This window comes from Choloepus didactylus, chromosome 1, assembly GCF_015220235.1.
Source record: "Choloepus didactylus isolate mChoDid1 chromosome 1, mChoDid1.pri, whole genome shotgun sequence".
Taxonomy (NCBI): domain Eukaryota; kingdom Metazoa; phylum Chordata; class Mammalia; order Pilosa; family Megalonychidae; genus Choloepus; species Choloepus didactylus.
In genome coordinates this window covers 239,596,837-239,618,510 of record NC_051307.1, presented here as the reverse complement: position 1 = coordinate 239,618,510, position 21,674 = coordinate 239,596,837, and the positions used below count along the sequence as shown (strand labels likewise).

At 46.5% G+C, this 21,674-nt stretch overlaps 1 protein-coding gene across 9 annotated transcripts in view; it reads right to left on the bottom strand.

The window, feature by feature from the left end:
* Positions 1–21,622, bottom strand: part of LOC119507947 (tubulin monoglycylase TTLL3-like) — a 38,605-nt gene extending 16,983 nt beyond the window's left edge. For 3 of the 9 annotated variants that reach the window (XR_005211369.1, XR_005211371.1, XR_005211370.1), the window contains exons 1-8: positions 17,577–21,622; positions 15,804–15,972; positions 15,568–15,665; positions 14,318–14,446; positions 13,508–13,622; positions 12,688–12,786; positions 10,886–11,081; positions 7,067–7,215 (exon numbers count right to left, since the gene is read on the bottom strand). Coding sequence is in view for 5 of the 9 variants with exons in the window: in XM_037801304.1 (XP_037657232.1) it covers positions 7,067–7,215; positions 10,886–11,081; positions 12,688–12,786; positions 13,508–13,622; positions 14,318–14,446; positions 15,568–15,665; positions 15,804–15,972; positions 17,577–18,518 (1,897 nt within the window). In the remaining 4 variants the exon portion in view is untranslated. The remainder of the gene's footprint in view (positions 1–7,066; positions 7,216–10,885; positions 11,082–12,687; positions 12,787–13,507; positions 13,623–14,317; positions 14,447–15,567; positions 15,666–15,803; positions 15,973–17,576) is intronic. The other 6 variants (XM_037801325.1, XM_037801318.1, XR_005211372.1 and 3 more) reach the window with 6 other exon arrangements.
* Positions 21,623–21,674: the final 52 nt, after the last annotated feature.

Genomic DNA, 21,674 nt, shown 5'->3' with positions numbered 1-21,674 from the left:
ACAGGGCAGGCAACACCAACTACACACGCAAGCTTGGTACACCAATTGGGCCCCACAAGACTCACTCCCCCACTCACCAAAAAGGCTAAGCAGGGGAGAACTGGCTTGTGGAGGACAGGTGGCTCGTGGACGCCACCTACTGGTTAGTTAGAGAAAGTGTACTCCACGAAGCTGTAGATCTGATAAATTAGACATAAGGAATTCAATAGGTCTACAAACCCTAAAAGAACCCTATCAAGTTCAGCAAATGCCACGAGGCCAAAAACAACAGAAAATTATAAAGCATATGAAAAAACCAGACGATATGGATAACCCAAGCCCAAGCACCCAAATCAAAAGACCAGAAGAGACACAGCACCTAGAGCAGCTACTCAAAGAACTAAAGATGAACAATGAGACCATAGTACGGGATATAAAGGAAATGAAGAAGACTCTAGAAGAGCATAAAGAAGACATGGCAAGACTAAATAAAAAAATGGATGATCTTATGGAAATTAAAGAAACTGTTGACCAAATTAAAAAGATTCTGGACACTCATAGTACAAGACTAGAGGAAGTTGAACAACGAATCAGTGACCTCGAAGATGACAGAATGGAAAATGAAAGCATAAAAGAAAGAATGGGGAAAAAAATTGAAAAAATCGAAACGGACCTCAGGGATATGATAGATAATATGAAACGTCCGAATATAAGACTCATTGGTGTCCCAGAAGGGGAAGAAAAGGGTAAAGGTCTAGGAAGAGTATTCAAAGAAATTGTTGGGGAAAACTTCCCAAATCTTCTAAACAACATAAATACACAAATCATAAATGCTCAGCGAACTCCAAATAGAATAAATCCAAATAAACCCACTCCGAGACATATACTGATCACACTGTCAAACACAGAAGAGAAGGAGCAAGTTCTGAAAGCAGCAAGAGAAAAGCAATTCACCACATACAAAGGAAACAGCATAAGACTAAGTAGTGACTACTCAGCAGCCACCATGGAGGCAAGAACGCAGTGGCATGATATATTTAAAATTCTGAGTGAGAAAAATTTCCAGCCAAGAATACTTTATCCAGCAAAGCTCTCCTTCAAATTTGAGGGAGAGCTTAAATTTTTCACTGACAAACAAATACTGAGAGAATTTGCTAACAAGAGTCCTGCCCTACTGGAGATACTAAAGGAGCCCTACAGACAGAGAAACAAAGACAGGACAGAGAGACTTGGAGAAAGAGATTCGGTATGGGTACAATAAAGGATATTAATAGAGAGAGGGGAAAAATATGGCAAACATAAACCAAAGGATAAGATGGCCGATTCAAGAAATGCCTTCACGGTTATAACGCTGAATGTAAATGGATTAAACTCCCCAATTAAAAGATATAGATTTGCAGAATGGATCAAAAAAAAATGAACCATCAATATGTTGCATACAAGAGACTCATCTTAGACACAGGGACACAAAGAAACTGAAAGTGAAAGGATGGAAAAAAATATTTCATGCAAGCTACAGCCAAAAGAAAGCAGGTGTAGCAATATTAATCTCAGATAAAATAGACTTCAAATGCAGGGATGTTTTGAGAGACAAAGAAGGCCACTACATACTAATAAAAGGGGCAATTCAGCAAGAAGAAATAACAATCGTAAATGTCTATGCACCCAATCAAGGTGCCACAAAATACATGAGAGAAACACTGGCAAAACTAAAGGAAGCAACTGATGTTTCCACAATAATTGTGGGAGACTTCAACACATCACTCTCTCCTATAGATAGATCAACCAGACAGAAGACCAATAAGGAAATTGAAAACCTAAACAATCTGATAAATGAATTAGATTTAACAGACATATACAGGACATTACATCCCAAATCACCAGGATACGCATACTTTTCTAGTGCTCACGGAACTTTCTCCAGAATAGATCATATGCTGGGACATAAAACAAGCCTCAATAAATTTAAAAAGACTGAAATTATTCAAAGCACATTCTCTGACCACAATGGAATACAATTAGAAGTCAATAACCATCAGAGACTTAGAAAATTCACAAATACCTGGAGGTTAAACAACACACTCCTAAACAATCAGTGGGTTAAAGAAGAAATAGCAAGAGAAATTGCTAAATATATAGAGACGAATGAAAATGAGAACACAACATACCAAAACCTATGGGATGCAGCAAAAGCAGTGCTAAGGGGGAAATTTATAGCACTAAACGCATATATTAAAAAGGAAGAAAGAGCCAAAATCAAAGAACTAATGGATCAACTGAAGAAGCTAGAAAATGAACAGCAAACCAATCCTAAACCAAGTACAAGAAAAGAAATAACAAGGATTAAAGCAGAAATAAATGACATAGACAACAAAAAAACAATAGAGAGGATAAATATCACCAAAAGTTGGTTCTTTGAGAAGATCAACAAGATTGACAAGCCCCTAGCTAGACTGACAAAATCAAAAAGAGAGAAGACCCATATAAACAAAATAATGAATGAAAAAGGTGACATAACTGCAGATCCTGAAGAAATTTAAAAAATTATAAGAGGACACTATGAACAACTGTATGGCAACAAACTGGACAATGTAGAAGAAATGGACAATTTCCTGGAAACATATGAACAACCTAGACTGACCAGAGAAGAAATAGAAGACCTCAACCAACCCATCACAAGCAAAGAGATCCAGTCAGTCATCAAAAAGCTTCCCACAAATAAATGCCCAGGGCCAGATGGCTTCACAGGGGAATTCTACCAAACTTTCCAGAAAGAACTGACACCAATCTTACTCAAACTCTTTCAAAACATTGAAGAAAATGGAACACTACCTAACTCATTTTATGAAGCTAACATCAATCTAATACCAAAACCAGGCAAAGATGCTACAAAAAAGGAAAACTACCGGCCAATCTCCCTAATGAATATAGATGCAAAAATCCTCAACAAAATACTTGCAAATCGAATCCAAAGACACATTAAAAAAATCATACACCATGACCAAGTGGGGTTCATTCCAGGCATGCAAGGATGGTTCAACATAAGAAAAACAATCAATGTATTACAACACATTAAAAACTCGAAAGGGAAAAATCAATTGATCGTCTCAATAGATGCTGAAAAAGCATTTGACAAAATCCAACATCCCTTTTTGATAAAAACACTTCAAAAGGTAGGAATTGAAGGAAACTTCCTCAACATGATAAAGAGCATATACGAAAAACCCACAGCCAGCATAGTACTCAATGGTGAGAGACTGAAAGCCTTCCCTCTAAGATCAGGAACAAGACAAGGATGCCCGCTGTCACCACTGTTATTCAACATTGTGCTGGAAGTGCTAGCCAGGGCAATCCGGCAAGACAAAGAAATAAAAGGCATCCAAATTGGAAAAGAAGAAGTAAAACTGTCATTGTTTGCAGACGATATGATCTTATATCTAGAAAACCCTGAGAAATCGACGATACAGCTACTAGAGCTAATAAACAAATTTAGCAAAGTAGCAGGATACAAGATTAATGCACATAAGTCAGTAATGTTTCTATATGCTAGAAATGAACAAACTGAAGAGACACTCAAGAAAAAGATACCATTTTCAATAGCAACTAAAAAAATCAAGTACCTAGGAATAAACTTAACCAAAGATGTAAAAGACCTATACAAAGAAAACTACATAACTCTACTAAAAGAAATAGAAGGGGACCTTAAAAGATGGAAAAATATTCCATGTTCATGGATAGGAAGGCTAAATGTCATTAAGATGTCAATTCTACCCAAACTCATCTACAGATTCAATGCAATCCCAATCAAATTTCCAACAACCTACTTTGCAGACTTGGAAAAGCTAGTTATCAAATTTATTTGGAAAGGGAAGATGCCTCGAATTGCTAAAGACACTCTAAAAAAGAAAAACGAAGTGGGAGGACTTACACTCCCTGACTTTGAAGCTTATTATAAAGCCACAGTTGCCAAAACAGCATGGTACTGGCACAAAGATAGACATATAGATTAATGGAATCGAATTGAGAATTCAGAGATAGACCCTCAGATCTATGGCCGACTGATCTTTGATAAGGCCCCCAAAGTCACTGAACTGAGCCATAATGGTCTTTTCAACAAATGGGGCTGGGAGAGTTGGATATCCATATCCAAAAGAATGAAAGAGGACCCCTACCTCATCCCCTACACAAAAATTAACTCAAAATGGACCAAAGATCTCAATATAAAAGAAAGTACCATAAAACTCCTAGAAGATAATGTAGGAAAACATCTTCAAGACCTTGTATTAGGCGGCCACTTCCTAGACTTTACACCCAAAGCACAAGCAACAAAAGAGAAAATAGATAAATGGGAACTCCTGAAGCTTAGAAGTTTCTGCACCTCAAAGGAATTTCTCAAAAAGGTAAAGACGCAGCCAACTCAATGGGAAAAAATGTTTGGAAACCATGTATCTGACAAAAGACTGATATCTTGCATATACAAAGAAATCCTACAACTCAATGACAATAGTACAGACAGCCCAATTATAAAATGGGCAAAAGATATGAAAAGACAGTTCTCTGAAGAGGAAATACAAATGGCCAAGAAACACATGAAAAAATGTTCAGCTTCACTAGCTATTAGAGAGATGCCAATTAAAACCACAATGAGATACCATCTAACACCGGTTAGAATGGCTGCCATTAAACAAACAGGAAACTACAAATGCTGGAGGGGATGTGGAGAAATTGGAACTCTTATTCACTGTTGGTGGGACTGTATAATGGTTCAGCCACTCTGGAAGTCAGTCTGGCAGTTCCTTAGAAAACTAGATATAGAGTTACCATTCGATCCAGCGATTGCACTTCTCGGTATATACCCGGAAGGTCGGAAAGCAGTGACACGAACAGATATCTGCACACCAATGTTCACAGCAGCATTATTCACAATTGCCAAGAGATGGAAACAACCCAAATGTCCTTCAACAGATGAGTGGATAAATAAAATGTGGTATATACACACGATGGAATACTACACGGCAGTAAGAAGGAACGATCTCGTGAAACATATGACAACATGGATGAACCTTGAAGACATAATGCTGAGCGAAATAAGCCAGGCACAAAAAGAGAAATATTATATGCTACCACTAAAGTGAACTTTGAAAAATGTAAAACAAATGGTTTATAATGTAGAATGTAGGGGAATTAGCAGTAGAGAACAATTAAGGAAGGGGGAACAATAATCCAAGAAGAACAGATAAGCTATTTAACGTTCTGGGGATGCCCAGGAATGACTATGGTCTGTTAATTTCTGATGGATATAGTAGGAACAAGTTCACAGAAATGTTGCTACATTAAGTAACTTTCTTGGGGTAAAGTAGGAACATGTTGGAAGTTAAGCAGTTATCTTAGGCTAGTTGTCTTTTTCTTACTCCCTTGTTATGGTCTCTTTGAAATGTTCTTTTATTGTATGTTTGTTTTCTTTTTAACTTTTTTTTTCATACAGTTGATTTAAAAAAGAAGGGAAAGTTAAAAAAAAAAAAAAAAGAAAAACAAGGAAAAAAAAAAAAGATGTAGTGCCCCCTTGAGGGGCCTGTGGAGAATGCAGGGGTATTCGCCTACCCCACCTCCATGGTTGCTAACATCACCACAGACATAGGGGACTGGTGGTTTGATGGGTTGAGCCCTCTACCATAAGTTTTACCCTTGGGAAGACGGTTGCTGCAAAGGAGAGGCTAGGCCTCCCTATATTTGTGCCTAAGAGTCTCCTCCTGAATGCCTCTTTGTTGCTCAGATGTGGCCCTCTCTCTCTGGCTAAGCCAACTTGAAAGGTGAAATCACTGCCCTCCCCCCTATGTGGGATCAGACACCCAGGGGAGTGAATCTCCCTGGCAACGTAGAATATGACTCCCGGGGAGGAATGTAGACCCGGCATCGTGGGACGGAGAACATCTTCTTGACCAAAAGGGGGATGTGAAAGGAAATGAAATAAGCTTCAGTGGCAGAGAGATTCCAAAAGGAGCCGAGAGATCACTCTGGTGGGCACTCTTACGCACACTTTAGACAACCCGTTTTAGGTTCTAAAGAATTGGGGTAGCTGGTGGTGGATACCTGAAACTATCAAACTACAACCCAGAACCCGTGAATCTCGAAGACAGTTGTATAAAAATGTAGCTCATGAGGGGTGACAATGGGATTGGGAAAGCCATAAGGACCACACTCCACTTTGTCTAGTTTATGGATGGATGAGTAGAAAAATAGGGGAAGGAAACAAACAGACAAAGGTACCCAGTGTTCTTTTTTACTTCAATTGCTCTTTTTCACTCTAATTATTATTCTTGTTATTTTTGTGTGCGTGCTAATGAAGGTGTCAGGGATTGATTTAGGTGATGAATGTACAACTATGTAATGGTACTGTAAACAATCGAAAGTACGATTTGTTTTGTATGACAGCGTGGTATGTGAATATATCTCAATAAAATGATGATTAAAAAAATAAAATATTAAGGCAAAAAAAAAATAGATTGTGGTGATGAATGCATAACTATATGATCGTACTGTGAACAGTTGATTGTATACCATGGATGATTGTATGGTATGTGAATATATTTCAATAAAACAGAATTAAAAAAAAAAAAAAAAAAAAAAAGCTGGGGTTTGAACCTAGGCAGTCTGGCTCCAGTATCTGTGCCCTTCACTACTGTGTTACACCTCACAAGGCTGCCCTGAGCAAGCCTCTGAGCATATCTCATACTTGACCATCACCAGACCAACCTAAAACATTAACCCAAACTCTGAGGACTGGCAAGGAAGAGCTGGCATCTTCACAGCAACAGGCAATGTTTGTGGGATGCTTACTCTGTGCTAAGCACTGTCTGAGCTTTAGATGTACTATTTCATTTAAACCTCACATCATATGAGATTGTACAGATGAGAAAACTGAGGTTCAGAGAGGTGATCTAACTTGCTTACAGTCACAGAGCATGGTAGGATCAGAGCTAGGATTGGAACCCAGGAAGTTTGGCTCCAGAGCTACATTTAAGTTCTCTGACTTCTAGTGAGGGAGGCAAGCCAAGGATGTGGGTGTAGGAAACAGGCTGACCCCCACCTCGTCCGCGGGACTTGGCTCCCGGCTTCACAATCCAGATATTGCGATCGCCTTCCATGTCGATCTGGGGCACCACGGCCCGCAGTTGCTGCAGGATGTCCTCACAGCGCTGGACCTGAGTGTCCACGTGCTTGAGTTCTGCCCCCTCACTGTGGGGAGATGGGGACTTGGGCAGGGCTGGGCCTGGGGGTGGGTGGGTGGACAGAGCAAAAGGAGACACAAGCCCCCCCTGGCCATTGTCCAACCAGCCTTAGTCATTCCCTCCCCCTAGAGATACATACCGGTTCCCCCTCCCAACTCTCCATCCCAGACCTGAAAGCTGCCCCCCAAACCCTAACCGGCCCAGGGCGCTGTCCCTGACTGCTCAAATGGGAGAGGATGGGAAAATACCACTTACTGCACCCCAACACTCCACCTTCCTTCCTATTAGGTTAAAACTGCCCTTGGCAGAATATAATCATACCAGCTCTTGCTGATGGGGTACCACCACATGCCAGGTCCCACGCCCAGGTCTTTACATCTAGAGTTACTAGTCCTCTCGATGGCCCTGCTGGGGAGGTCATTACTGGATCCACTTCAGAGAAGTGTGAACGGTAGTTTGGAGAGCTGAGGGACGGACCCCAGAACACACAGTTGGTGAAGCAGTTAAGCCAGGATTCCAACGAGTTTCTGGGTGATTCCTCCTAATCCGGACCTCACACTGATTGATGGGGGGTTCCTGCCAAACACATCTCTATCAAACATCTCCTTGCATTATTTCCCTTCCCATCACCTATCACCAACTGACACATAAGTTTATTCATTTACTGTCTGTCCCCCACCTCGCTGGAATGCCCACTTCCTAAGAGCAGGGACATTTTGTTGCTGTTGTTCTTTGCTGTATTCCCCGTACCTGGCACTTGCTAGGCACTCCCTAAGTGACTGTTCCAAGAATGAATGGCTGGGTGAGTTAAGCACTTTGGCAGGAGCTCACCTCAGCAATGGAGCTGTACAGATAGGGGTTCAAGGACAAAGAGGGGCCTGTTCCCTACAGGACACAAAATGTCCTGAGAGAAACCAAGTCACATAGTACCCCACAGGGCTGCCTCATCCAAATTCTCCCATTTCTTTTCTTCTGGCTGAATAAGAAGGACGGCTCCACTAGAGGCTAACTCCTCTTTAACATCTTAGCCTCTGGGACTGCCTCCAGCCATGGAGAATTTCTGATCTCTCTCTTAACATGTAGGCAGAGCCACTGGGGCATACAAGGATCAGGGGGAGTAGGATAGAGAGGGCTTGGCAAGGCCTCCTGGGGACATTCACATCTAAGTCCTGAGCCTTCTATTTCCAGAGAGTTTGCTGAAAACTCTTCCATGGTCCATGATATAAAGTGGTTCCTCACTAAATCTGTGATTTGACCCAGGAAAGTGTCAAATGGGGGAAGCAGGGGCATACGTAATTTGAAAACGTATATTCAGTATGACAATATGATTAACAAAAAGAAAGAAAAACCTATCAGTGTCTTTGTGGAAAGTCAAGTTTGACAAAAGCCTGGGCTGGTGAGGCATGGGTTTATTTATTTTTTTAATGTTGAGAACCATAGCAGAAAATATTGATTGGATTAACTAATGCTATTTTCTTAATTATCTGTACTGAAGAGCTCGGTATGTTACATACATTCTTTGATGCAATATTTTATGTAATCCCTACTTTTGAGAGGTTGAGAGGCTCCTATAGTCCTCGAGAGTTCATCTCCAAGCCCAGAAATAAAAAAGACTCATGTTCTTTATCCCTGACATTCTAACTCAGCCTTGATAATTCTTAGTTTAAGAAGGGTGGCTTTCGGTTTTCTGGTAGCTAAGGAAAGAGTCGGGTCACCTAGTTTTTATTTTCTGACATTTAGAAAACATACAAATGGATTATTTATCAGTGATGTGGGTTTGCACAGTGTCATTCATTCAAAGTTCACTTATTGGTTCTTCAGTCCCCTATTGGGTAATCAGATCTATCTATTCCTTTTTTTTTTTTTCTTTTTTAATACAATTTCTTTGAGATATATTCACACACCATACTATCCATTCCTTTTATTACCACCACCCCAACCTGGATCCTCAGCACTCCCACCTGGCTTACTGCCTCCCACCGTGAGCGCAGGGAGTATGCTTGCTTTCTGGAGCCTGACACAATGCTTGGCACATAGGAGGTGCTTAATAAATGCTTGCTGACTGATCTCCCTGCATACTTCCAATCCCATCTGCTCACCTCTACTGAATTTAATCTCACTAAAACAGCACCAGTCTCGTCTTGATACTTCCTTCCCCTGCTCAAGAAACTTTTCCAAAAATGTGTTCTGAAAACACTACCCCTTAGATGTTCCAATAGAGGAGGGGACAGTCTGGGGTCACAAAAGCACAAGATATCTCTGTTGGAGGTTTACACCCCCTATTACATATTAAAGGTTCTGAGAAATCCTGCACGAAGGAAACCAGTTTAAATAATTTTGTTTAACCTATTGCTTTCCAAACTTGATTGACCACAAAAGCCCTTTGTTCATTTTCATCCTATAGAACTAGCATCTGGTACAAAGCACTTTGGGAAACACTGGCCTCCAGGATAAAATCTAAGTGACTCAATAGATTCCTATTTTGTGAGTGACTTCTATGAGCCTGTGCTGAGCAAATAATATGAATTATTACCTTTGAGGCAGACGTTATTTTTAAATCTGTTTTGCATTTGAGAAAAGTAAAGCTCAAAAAGATTAGTAATGGATCTTCTTCACCAAAAGGGGGAAAAGAGATGAAGCCAAGTAAGGTTCCAGGGGCTGAGAGGTTTCAAATGGAGTAGAGAGGTCACTCTGGAGGATATTCTTATGTGCTATACAGATACCATCTTTTAGTCTTTAGTGTGTTGGAATGGCTAGAGGGAAATACCTGAAGTTGTCAACCTGCAACCCAGTGATCTTCATCCTTGAAGATGACTGTATAGCTATGTAGATTGCATAGTGTGCCTGTGTGACTGTGAAAACTTGTGGCTCACACTCCCTTTATCCAGCGTATGGACAGATGAGTGGAAAAATGGGGACAAAAATTAGATGAAGAATAGAGTGGGGTGGAGGGGATGGAAAGATTTAGGGTTCTTTTTTTGCTTTTATTTTTATTTTGGAGTAAGGAAAAGGTTCAAAACTTGACTTTGGTGATGAACACACAACTGTATGACGGTGCTGTGAATAATCGATTGCACGCTGTGGATGACTGTAGGGTGTGTGAATATGTCTCAATTAAATTGTATTAAAAAAAGTAAATGAACAATGGCGGGAGGAGGGGAATGGGATGTTTTGGATGTTCTTTTTTAATTTCCATTTTATTTTTTGGAGTAATGAAAATGTTCGAAGTTTGACTGTGGTAATGAAAGCACAACTATATGATGATACTGTGACCAAGTGATTGTACGCTTTGAATGACTGTATGTTATCTGATTTTATCTCAATAAAATTCTATTAAAAAAAAGTTTAGTGATGTTCCCAAGGTCCCAGAGCTTGGAATTCACAAGGTCTGGATTTGAACTCAGGTCTGTCTGACAGCATAAGCCACAATCTTGTTGAATGTGCTATGCCAAGAACCAGGAAGAGTAGTTTGGAGTCTACCATAAAGGCAGTGGGAGCTCTTGGGGGTTTTTGAGAAGGAGTAGTAGGGTGAACACAAGGGGAGGCTTGGGGAGGACCTAAGGGCTGCACGGGACAAAGAGAGGGTCTGTCCTTAACCATCAGGTTGGAACATGGAAGCCCCTGAGGGCAGGAGGCATCTGCCCATGTGCCATGGCCCTGGCTGCAGGGGTACTCACTGGACCACTTGGTAGTAGCGCTGGAGGAAGAGGGACCAGCCCTCGGGACTGAGGTAGAGTGGGGCCTCCAGATCCCTGTCAATGTCCAGGTGGGCCAGATTGCTGAGGTGCTCCTGACACGCACACAGAGCCTCATCCACAAACTCTGCAGACACTGTCACTGTTTTTTTGTCCTGTTTCTTTTGCTGCTTGTTTCCTGCAGAGATAGGGAGGAGCCTGTCACTATCCCTCATGCAAGGCAGGTAACCTGACTCATGCCACGGCCCCCAGTGCCCCAGGCCTGTCACTTAATTGAGGCCTTGTCCTAAATGTACCTCTAATGCTCTTATGCCCTGGGACCTGTCACCTGACCGAGGTCTTGCTCTAAATTCACCTGAGACCTTAGCAATTGTGCTCGGCCCTCGGTGCCCCAGGATCCGTCACTCACCTGAGGCCCCACCCTAAATATCCCCAAGGCCTCTAGGGCACTATGGACTCAGCACAAATCTGCAGCCTCCTCTGCCCCTGGGAACTCTAGCACACTTGAAGTGCTGCCTAAAAGGCACCTGGGAGCCTCAGCCTAAGTGAAACTCATATACACATGAATACCCCCACCCCAAATGTCACAGGGCTTCTTAAGTCTTTACCCACTCCTGACATCCTGACACATATCAGAAATCTGGACCCACCCCCTGAATCCTGATACACAACTGCAATCCTGAAGCCACAGAAGCTCTACCCCACATGGGAACTGCTACAGCACCCAAGGCCCTGACACATACCTTGAGCTCTGACACAGAGCTGAAAGTGATATACCAGAAACTGACACCTCAGAGGACCTGATGCTCATCATCTGAAAAGCTGCCATGCTTCTATAATCCTGATGCCCTCAACCCTAGACCTGAGCCCAACATCAGGGAAGCTTAAGCTCTGGGTCTGTGGTCACACCTGAGACCCTTGTGCCCTTGGTCCCAGCACAAAAGAGTCTTCCTTGTACCTGACACACACACCCAGAAGAGAGCACTGGGGAGCTAGCCTTCTGGAGGAGGGGGATTTTCCTTCTTCCAGCAGAGCTGTCCCTCACTTCTCTGAATCCCTGGTGGATGGGACCTTGGATTACATGACTGGGGACTTTGATGTAGGGGCTAATTCCAGAGGAGAAAAGGGCAAGTGGGGGGTTGGGACAACATGCAATGAGGCAACCCTTCTTCTACACCCAGCTGTTCCTTGTTTTCAGGTACAACAGGTCCTCAGGCCACATGTACACTGCCCAGTTAAACTGCTTCCTCCTCCTCAGAGGACTGAGCTGCCCACAGGGAGGGATGGACAATACCTTCTTAGTCTCTCCCCCCTAGAATGCTTGGTCACATGCCAGGCCCAAGGTGGGAAGTCTGCATGAGGCAGTGGATTGATTACCAAATGGATGGGAAGACAGGGTGGGTAGGAAAGAAGAATGGGTAAATGGAGGGTAGGTGGAGGAATGGATGAGTGGGATGGACTGGAGGATACATGGGTGATGCATAGGAGGATGCAAAAATAGGTGGATATATGGGTAGCCAGATCTGTGGAAGGACAGACAGCAATGCAGGGGAATGGATAAATGCATGGGGAGCTGATGTAAGGTAGGTGAGTGGGTAGACCAATAGTGGGTGCATAGTGGGGGGATGGATGGACAGACGGATGGATAGGTGGGGGGGAGGAGGCAGTGGATGGGTAGATGGTTGTGGATGGTATGTAGATGCGTGGATGAATAGGTGGGTGGGTGGGTGGGTAGATGGGAGGATGACTAGGGGGTTGTGTGTGGAAGGATCCACAGTACTTACCTGGGGCCTTTTCTTCTTTTGCCTGGATAGAGTACGGCTTCCATCTTGACTTCACCACCAGCTTGAGAACGTTGCGGGCAGCTGTCAGCCAGAAGTCCTCTGCTCCCGGGGCAGGGGATACCCTGCTCAGCCCCTAGACTTGAGGCCTGTCCTGGTTCCGGAACCTGATCATGACCTGCCCCATTCTGGATCCGGAACCTGACTCTACCTTTTCCGACTCTGGGACGTGGGTTAGAACCTGGTTCCTATTTCAGACCCAGAATCTGACCAGACCCAGAATCTGACCTGACATGGCTCATCTACTGCCTTCAGAAGGACCTGACTTCTGATTTCTCTCTTCTACCCTGATCTATTTTGATATTTATTCTATCTTGAGAACCAGACCTTGGCCCAAAACTGACTTCAGAATTGGAGTCTAATTTAAACCTAGCATCTAATCTGGATGCAGATTCTGACCTGAATTTAGAACATATTCTGGACTTGGAACCCAGTATGCTTTACAGCCCCAGAGTCTAGAGTCTTTTCTAGATTGGGAAACAGATGTCGCAAGCTGACCTTGACAGAGGACCAGAACCTATTCTGAACTCCAAACTCAACCAACTGGCCAACTTTTGGCACCCGCTCTAGAACCCATCTGACTAAGCTTTTCTGGAAGTCTGGGTTGACCAAGCTAGGGAGAGAGAAGGATGGGGTAGAGAAGGAAATCTGTTGAGGTAGATGAGGGCATGAGAAGTTGAGGCCTTTCTCCAACCTGAGCCAGGGCTTTAGCCCTGATCCTGCAGCCTGAGAGCTCCAGGAAGGGGGCTGGGAGTCTCCTTACCTATGAAAGCTCGTTTGTCATCCTCAGCCCCCAGGCGGTAGCAGCGTGGGAAGAAGGAATCTGCATCAGCCTCGTCAAACCAGGGCAAATTCCGGAGATTCATACACAGACCCACCTATGGAGTTCGCCACTGAGGAGCAGGCAGGCACTTGCCCAGAAGCCTCCAAGGGACCCCCCACCACTCAGTACCTTCCCAGACAGTACACGGAGGTCCTGCCCAGATACTCAGAGCCTCTGCCTCACTTGCTAGGCCTGCCTTGCTCATTTCCATCTCCACACACTTGCCCATGTAGTTCCCTGTCAAGAAGGCCCCACATTCTTCCTGTCTACCCTGTCACATTCTTAATAATCTGCCTCCTCTAGGAATTCTTCCTGGCCTACACCAGTAATAATCTATCAGGACCCAACGATAATCTTTCCCACAATTTTAGAAGGTAGGTCTTACCCATTTTAAGATGAGGAAACTGAGGCTTAACAGAGGTGAAGTCACTTGCTAATAAACCCAGGTAAGACAGAGATCCATCCTCTCTGCTTAGGAGGTAAGGGCTCCTTTACTCAGAGTCATGGGATTTGCTGTTTGTTCTGGCTCCAGCTCCTCTTTGAACCCTGGAGTCTATTTTTTCTGTTATGTCTATATGCTTTAGGGGATGGATTTGAACCCAGGCTTGTCCAATTCCAGATTCCACCGCACTATCTATCTCTGCCTCTCCCGAGAAACCTCTCCTACTGTCAAGGGGAGCAGGGAGCAGGGCTGCTGGCCCAGGGGTGAGAGGTTAGAAGCTGCCCTGGTCGCCCCCCTGGAGAGCCCACCTTTGTCGTAAAGGAGCCGGCCCGGGCATAGTGGTTTATCATTTGGTCCTTGGAGAGGAAGCGACAATCCATCACATCCCGCCGAGTGGTCCAGATGAAGTAAGGGGTCTCATTCCGCACCATGCGGGACTGGGGGGAGGTAGCAGAGACAAGGAAGGCTGGTGTGGGCAGCAAAGCCTGAAGGGGCTTCTCCCCACCCTGCTGAGCTGGGTAGGTGAAAAGGTAGGAGGTGAAGCTTCCATGGTGGCCTCCAGTCACAAGTCATCTTTGGGTCACGTAGGAAAAGACATCTCTTCCTCCAGGGCACATGTCTGGCGAGCAGAGGGCAGGGCAGCTTCCAGGCTCCTTTTGGCCGGGGGCCTCTAAGCCCTGACCCAAGCTCAACAACTGAACACTGCACCCTGTTCTGGCCTGCAGCCAACAGTGACATGCCCAAGGCCATGGAGCCACTCAGTATTAGGACAATGACTCCAAGCTGATGGGCACACAGCATGTGATAGAAGCCCTTCTCATAGACCCTGCCTCTCTCCATCCTTCCTATAACCCTAGGAAGTAGGATTATCACCAACAACACCACATGCCAGGCCCTGTCCTAAGCTCATGCCATGTCTTAACTCATTTAATTCTCATCGCAATCCACTGAGGTAGGTGTTATTATTATCCCCATTTCACAGATGAGGCAACTGAGGCACTGGGAGGGCAAAGGATTGCCCAAAGTCTCACAAGCTGTTACTAGGTTGAGCCATATGAAATTGCCAGGATTCAACCTTTCCTGAAACCCTATGGCAGTTTCATAGGGCTTGATTTAATATGTGGTGGTGCCAAGAATCGAACCCAATGTTCTTATCTCAACACACATATCCTCCATACTCTCATATCAGTTCTTTTTGGAGCTTTTGGAGCTCTTCTTTCCAGGCTTTCCTTGTCAAGGAGAGGAAGATGATGAACTATGTGAGGTTTTTATTTGGAAGGGGGAATTACCAAGGCAGGCAGGCTGGCCGTGCACAGCTTCTGATACCACCTAGCAGAGTTCCACATCCCCAGGCAACCTTGGCTGAGCCCCACTGAGTCCCTCACCAACTACTCTGCTGGCCCATCCAGCCTTTACAGAAGCAATCAGCTTTTCCCACAGATGGGGAAACTGAGGCCCAGGGAAGGGAAAAGGCCTGTTTGAAATCACCCAGCCAGACCCTAGTATGCTCCCCCTGCCCAGGCACCCCCTGCCTCCTCTTTGTCCCCAGGCCCCTCACCATCAGAGCATGTGTCCCATCCAGGTCGCCAAATTCCAGTAAACCATCCAAGTTGAGCAGCTGTGGAGGCTGGAACTCCTCGTCATCCTCCTCCTCCTCTGTGGATGCAAGAAGCCCAGGTTCAAGAAGGCCCCTGTCCCTGCCCAGTATACCCATACCAGGGCCTTGACCCCGGGACAGGGGGAGCTGGAGCAAGGGACTCAGGAAGGTGGCCTGCAGAAAGGGAGGGAACTCACCATCCTCAGTGGTGTCACTATCGCCCACCATTGAGCTATCCAGATCCTTCTGGGGCAGTGGCAGGGTGGTGTCCATGTGATGAACTATCTTCTTCTCCACCCAGCCCCTCCGCTGCAAGAGGCACCGGATCACTGGGTAGCGGCCTTGGATCATAAAGACCTTCTTCTGCTGTAAGGTGAGAGACAGACACTTGTTCAGGAAATGTTGTCTAAGTGCCAGATATAGGGGATATAGCAGTAAACCAGGCAGTCATGGTCTTTACCCTAAGGAAATCTCTATGGCAGTAGGGGACATAGATTATAATAAACAAGTAGGGAAATAAATATGCATAGTAATGATGATATGGTAACAGGTAATCCTTATTAAGCATCTACTATGTGCTAAGCCCTTAATATACATTACTAGCAATAATGCATTTTTAATTGATACTCTCCCCACCCCCATCCCCAGTTCACTGGTAATAAAAAGAGGCTAAAAGAGGTGCAGCAGCTTGCCCAAAGCTACCCAGTGGTTAAGTGAAAAAGCAGGATTTAAATCTAGGCAGGCTGACTCCAGAAACTGGATACTTAATGGGGACACAGAGAAACTGCTAGAAATATATGATCAGGGAAGTTTGAGAAGGAGCCATAAATGCACAGAGCTGGGAACCACAGAGAATAGCATGCGCAAAGGCCCTGAGGCTGCAACTGAAAGGAGGCCAGGGGAGTGCAGCATGGAAGATGAGGAGGACAGCTCCCATTGAGATAGGCAGTGACCAGCCTGTGGAGATCCTTGTAGCCCTTGGAATGGACTTGGAGATTTTATACTAAGAATTGTGTGAAGCCATAAAGTTTTAAGTGAGGGAATGAGATGTTTGGAAGCCTTGTAAGTGTGCTTAAAAGTTGCTACTGTATAGAGAATAGATGGAGGGGACAGAGATGGAAGCAGGGAGACCAGTTAGAAGGCTGTTGTGGTTTGCACAGAAGAGAAATCACAATAACTAGAATGAGGATGGTTACAGTAGAGATGGAGAAGGTGATGGAGTTGAGGTTTGTTTTGGAGGGATTAGGTGTGTGGGGTGAGGGAAGAGAAAGATCAGATTTCTGGCTTGAGTGACCAGGAGATGGGAAAGACCCGAGCCTGGGAAGGAGGACAAGCTTGGGCAGGAAAATCAAGAGTATGGTTCTGGGAAATGAGTGTAAAATGCCTGTAAGTCTTCCTGGTGGAGCTGAATCTAAACAGTGTGGAATTCAGAGTAGAGGCTGGGTTGCAAAGCGCATGGAGGGGGGAGAGATGATCTTGCGTGGGAAACAGGTGTCAGAAAAACACTTAATGTCCTGAGGAACCTTCAAAGACAACTGAAAAGCAGCAGTCAGGGAGAGAGAAAGGAACACTAGGAGTGCTGTAGCCAGACAGCCAAGAAGACAGGGCGTTCGGGTCCAGCTGTGTGGAATGACAATGGGTGACCAAGAAAGATCAGGACAGAAAAGGGGTTGCTGGATTTGGCATCTTGGATTTCACAGGCGACCGTGACTAGAGTAGGGAAGGGCAGGGAACCAGACTGGCATGGGTTGCAAAGTGAATCCTAGATAAAGAAGTGAACAGTAAGTGTAGACAATTCTGCCAAGAATTTGGCTGTGAAGGGGAAGTGAAAAATGCGGAGGTAATTGAAGATGGTCATAGGGTCAAGTTTTGGTGGTGGTTTCTTTTTAAAGGTTGGGAGAAAACAGTGCAAGGAGGTAGGCTGAGACACCCCCCGGGACCCTTTCTGGCCCCCGCCAGCCCCCTCTGACCTTGACAGCTCTCTCCACGTGGATCTTGGCGTTTCTGAGCCGGCCCATGTGGTGAGACACCTTGGAGAATCCTTGCCAGAGGACAAGGGAGCCTGCAGGGAGATGGGGGGTGGGGGTGGAGAGAGGGAGGTAGCTAGGCCTTGGCCTGGGGGTCTTTCCCAACCTCTGAATCCCACGCCCCCTTCTCTTCTTCCACCCTTCATCCGCCCACCCTGTCTGAGTCTCTTCTCCAGACCCCCATTCCTTCCACCCCAATGTCTTGTCGTCCTTCGCAGCGGCCACTGGCCAGAGTCTCCTGCTCCCTCGGGGTGGGTGGCGGGGCGGGCCCCTCTGGGCCTCACCTTCCTGTGGCGGGGGCTCATCCAGGGCGTGGATGAACGGGGAGCCGAGGGGGAGCGGAACCGCGGCTTCCGGGGCGCGGCCGCCGCAGGTGAGCTTGGTGAAGGCGTTGCCCGGGCGGCTCGAGGAGGCTGGGCTGTCCGCCCGGCGTTTGCCGCCTTCTCTGGCTTTGTCGGACCGGGCGGAGACAGGCCCCGGCCGTGGCAGCGTCCCGGGCAGCGCGAAGCCGGAGTGGCGCGCCCAGGGCCACAATACGGGGGCACTGGTGCGTAGCTCAGCCGGCTGTGGCTTCCGCGGCCAGCTGCACACCGGTTCGCCCTCCTGGCAGTACCAGGCAGCGGAGCTCCGGCTCCTGGCCCCCAGCTCCCCCGCGCCCAGGAGCAGCGCCACGCTGGGGCCCTCCATGCGTCCCTCGCCGCGCGCGCGCTCCCAGCGCCCCTGCACCCGCCACCCCTCCGCGCGCGCCCCCGCCTTTCCCCGAGGGCCCTGCGGAAGCCGGAGCCGGGCCCTCCATTCCAAGGCCCCGCCCTCTGTTTGCTGTCTCCTAAGCAACCATTCCCGGGGCACAATCAGCCATCTGGATGCGGGTTCCGGGGCAGACATGGGCCGTCAAGCGAGGGCTCCGTCCAGCGGACCGGGCTCAGGGTCTCACCTACTCCAGTCCCTTTATGCGCAGGTGGAGGCTCAGAGGACTGGGTTGCCACTTAATATGTGTTACAGTTCCCTTAGCAAGCGCTTCCTGAGTGCCAAAAGCCATGCAAGCTTTAGTCATTTCACAGTATTTATAGAGGAACACGTGCTAGTCACTGGGCTACGCCCTCCGGACTCTGGGAACAAGCAAGAGACAGTTTCTAACCTCTGCAGCTTGAGGCCCAGCGGGAGAAACAAACAAAGCAAGTAAACAAAAGAATGGAACAGCTACAGTTTTGATGAGAATAATGAACAAGCAATGAGCTGAAATCAGGAAGGAGGCCCACTTTAGATAAGGTGGGCAAGGATGACATTTCAGCTGAAGCCTACAGAGTGCAGTCAGCCAGGGGAAGAGGGAAGAAACAGTATTCCCGGCAGAAAGGAACAGTCTCAGCAACAGCCCTGAGGGTAAGAACCTTTTTGGGGAACTGAAACATGGCCAGAGTGGCTGAAGCCTGGTGAGGCAGGACCAGATTCGGCAGGGCTGGGGCTTGGGGATAGATCTGAGAGCCAGGACAGTATATAGGGGCAACATTGATAAGGTACAAACTCTACCTCTCACCCCTCCTATAACTTGGAAATAGAAAAATCACTGTCAACCATGGAATAAATACATCAAAATACAGTTATGCACAGCCCTCCAGCCGAGACTGTTAAGTATAACCCTATTGGAGGAAATAGCAAAGTATTAGCCTCAATTTACCTGTGAGAAAAACAGGATTCCAAGATGTCAAATAATTTGCCCCAAATCATACAGCAGGGCAGCACTGGAACCTAGATGTGATTCCAAAACTCCCACTTGTTTGCTGGACAGTTGTCACTCAGAAAGAGTGCACGGTGGTCATGGAAGTACCCAACAGGGCAGTTTGAGGGGCACATGCTAGCAGTAGCCATCCAAGCAGAGTCCAGGGAACACAGTACCCTGTACCCTGGTCTAAGAACCAAGCATTGCCAGTTACTGAGCAGGTGGGTCCCCCACCCAGTTGGCAAGATGAGCCCTGCCACTGAGCTCACCCTTCCTAACCCCCTTGGCTGCTGGCTGGGCTTCCCAAGAAGCAGACCACCAGGACAGGATGGGCTGATCAGCTATCACCCAGCCTGCAACTTGGAGTTTAGGGACTTCGGCCCCTGGGAAAGGGATTGGTGACAACTGAGGGTACTGGCCAGCTCACCCGGGCAATGCTGTCTTGTGGGGGTTGTTGAGTGACCCGATGCCATACCCTAGCGAACATCCAGCTTCTCTGTGAGCATCCTGTAGAGCCACAAGTTATATGCCTAAGAGGAGGGCACACCCACTTCTGCAAGGCTAGAGAGGGAGGTCACAGAGATAATGTCACAAAGGGGATGAAAGCTGTGTGAGTTGCCCCCATCCCCTTGCCCCTCCTCCCTTCAACATAACTTGCCCTCCCTTCAAAAGAGGACCGCTTTGTCCATCTGGGGAAACCTCTTTCTGAAGCTCAGTTTTTGAGGCTTTCCTGACATCCCTGACCCCATGTCTCTACAGACTCATGGGAGCATATGAAACCCTTCAGCCACACCTGCCCTTTCCCATGCCCAGCTCTCCTGTTATCCCCCAAGTCTCCTCAAGGCAGGGATGATGTCCTCCCCCATGCCTAGCATGCAGTTATCCTCAGACCCTGAGCTACTGGAAAGAACACCTATCTACTAAGTGCTTGTGAGCCAGACTTTACATTTATTAGCTCTACTTTTAAAGGAAGAAACTGAGGCACCGGATAAAAATAACTTGCTCACATTCAGCAACAAGAGCCAGGACTCAAACCCAAGTGTTGTTTTTGTTTTTCCCTTTTAGAGGCCTCACACAGGTCTTCTGCAATGATGGAAATGTTCTCTAAATGTGCTGATAGGGAAGCCTTTAGCCACTGGTGGCTTTTAAGCTTTAGAAATGTGGCTAGCAGAACTAAGGAACTGAATTTTTAACTTTATTTTAATTAGTTTAAATACCCATACTGGGCTAGTGGCTACAGTATTGAACAGCAGAGGAAGAGGAGAAGTATTGAATTTGAAGTCTAATACTTTTCTGTTCATCGGCTGGGAGATTTGGGACAAGGCACTGCATCTCACAAAACATGTTTCTTTATCCATGAAAAGGGAATGCTGTTTCTTGGAAGTCACCTTTTAGTTCAAATGAGATCATTATGTGAAAAGCATTAAAAGCCCTGTATAGACAGCAGTTTCAGGAATGAATGATGCCTGACTTCAATGAGGGTCTCTGCGATGGAGCCCTTGGCAGGGATGCCAGGGACTAATCACAAGACGGTCTCTGGTGGGCCCAAGTACTAGCCACATGGTCTTGGGGAAGAAAAAGCCCCTTCTCCCATCCATTACATGTAAACACAGAGCACAGACCTCATGCAGCCCCAAAGGGGCAAGAAGAGACTTTAATTAGGGGAGGAAGGATCCACCAGAATAAGAAAAGGTACAGCGAGAGCAGGAGCAGAGGGGCCAGAGCAGGTGGGAGGCTGCCCAGCCGCCGGAAGGACTCACCTCTCCACCTCTAGCACAGGCACTGCACTGACAGACAAGGCAAAACAGCCACCCCTCAGTCGGGAGGGCACGAAATGGCCCCTGTGGCCAGAGGCGGCCTGGCTTTCAGGCCTCAGCAACTAGGTGTGGCTGGTGCCCACTGATTCAGCCCGTCCCCAGCCAGTGCTAGGCGGCCATCTTCAGGAAGAGCTCAGGAAGCTGCAAAGGGTCCCTGCTGCTTCTACTGGGCCCAAGGAGGCATGGGGATAAGAGGGCAAGGGAGAGGAACTGGAGTCTGAAACCTCCCTCCCCACCTGGGGTGGCACCAGGGAGGAACAGTAGTCGCCTTCTGGCTCCAGGCCCGCCCAGACCCACAGCAACCAATAAGGTACAATCACTGGGACCAGTCACAGCCATTGGAGGTGGAGGCTGTTTGTTTAAAAAAAGAAAAAAAAAAAAGAAAAAGACAAAAGGTTACAGTCTCCTACAAGCACAGAGTTTAAGATTCAAGACGTTAAAAAAAATCTGTCCTGGCCCAGGGGACTGAACATCAGAAGCCAGCCTGACCACACACGTGTAGCCTTG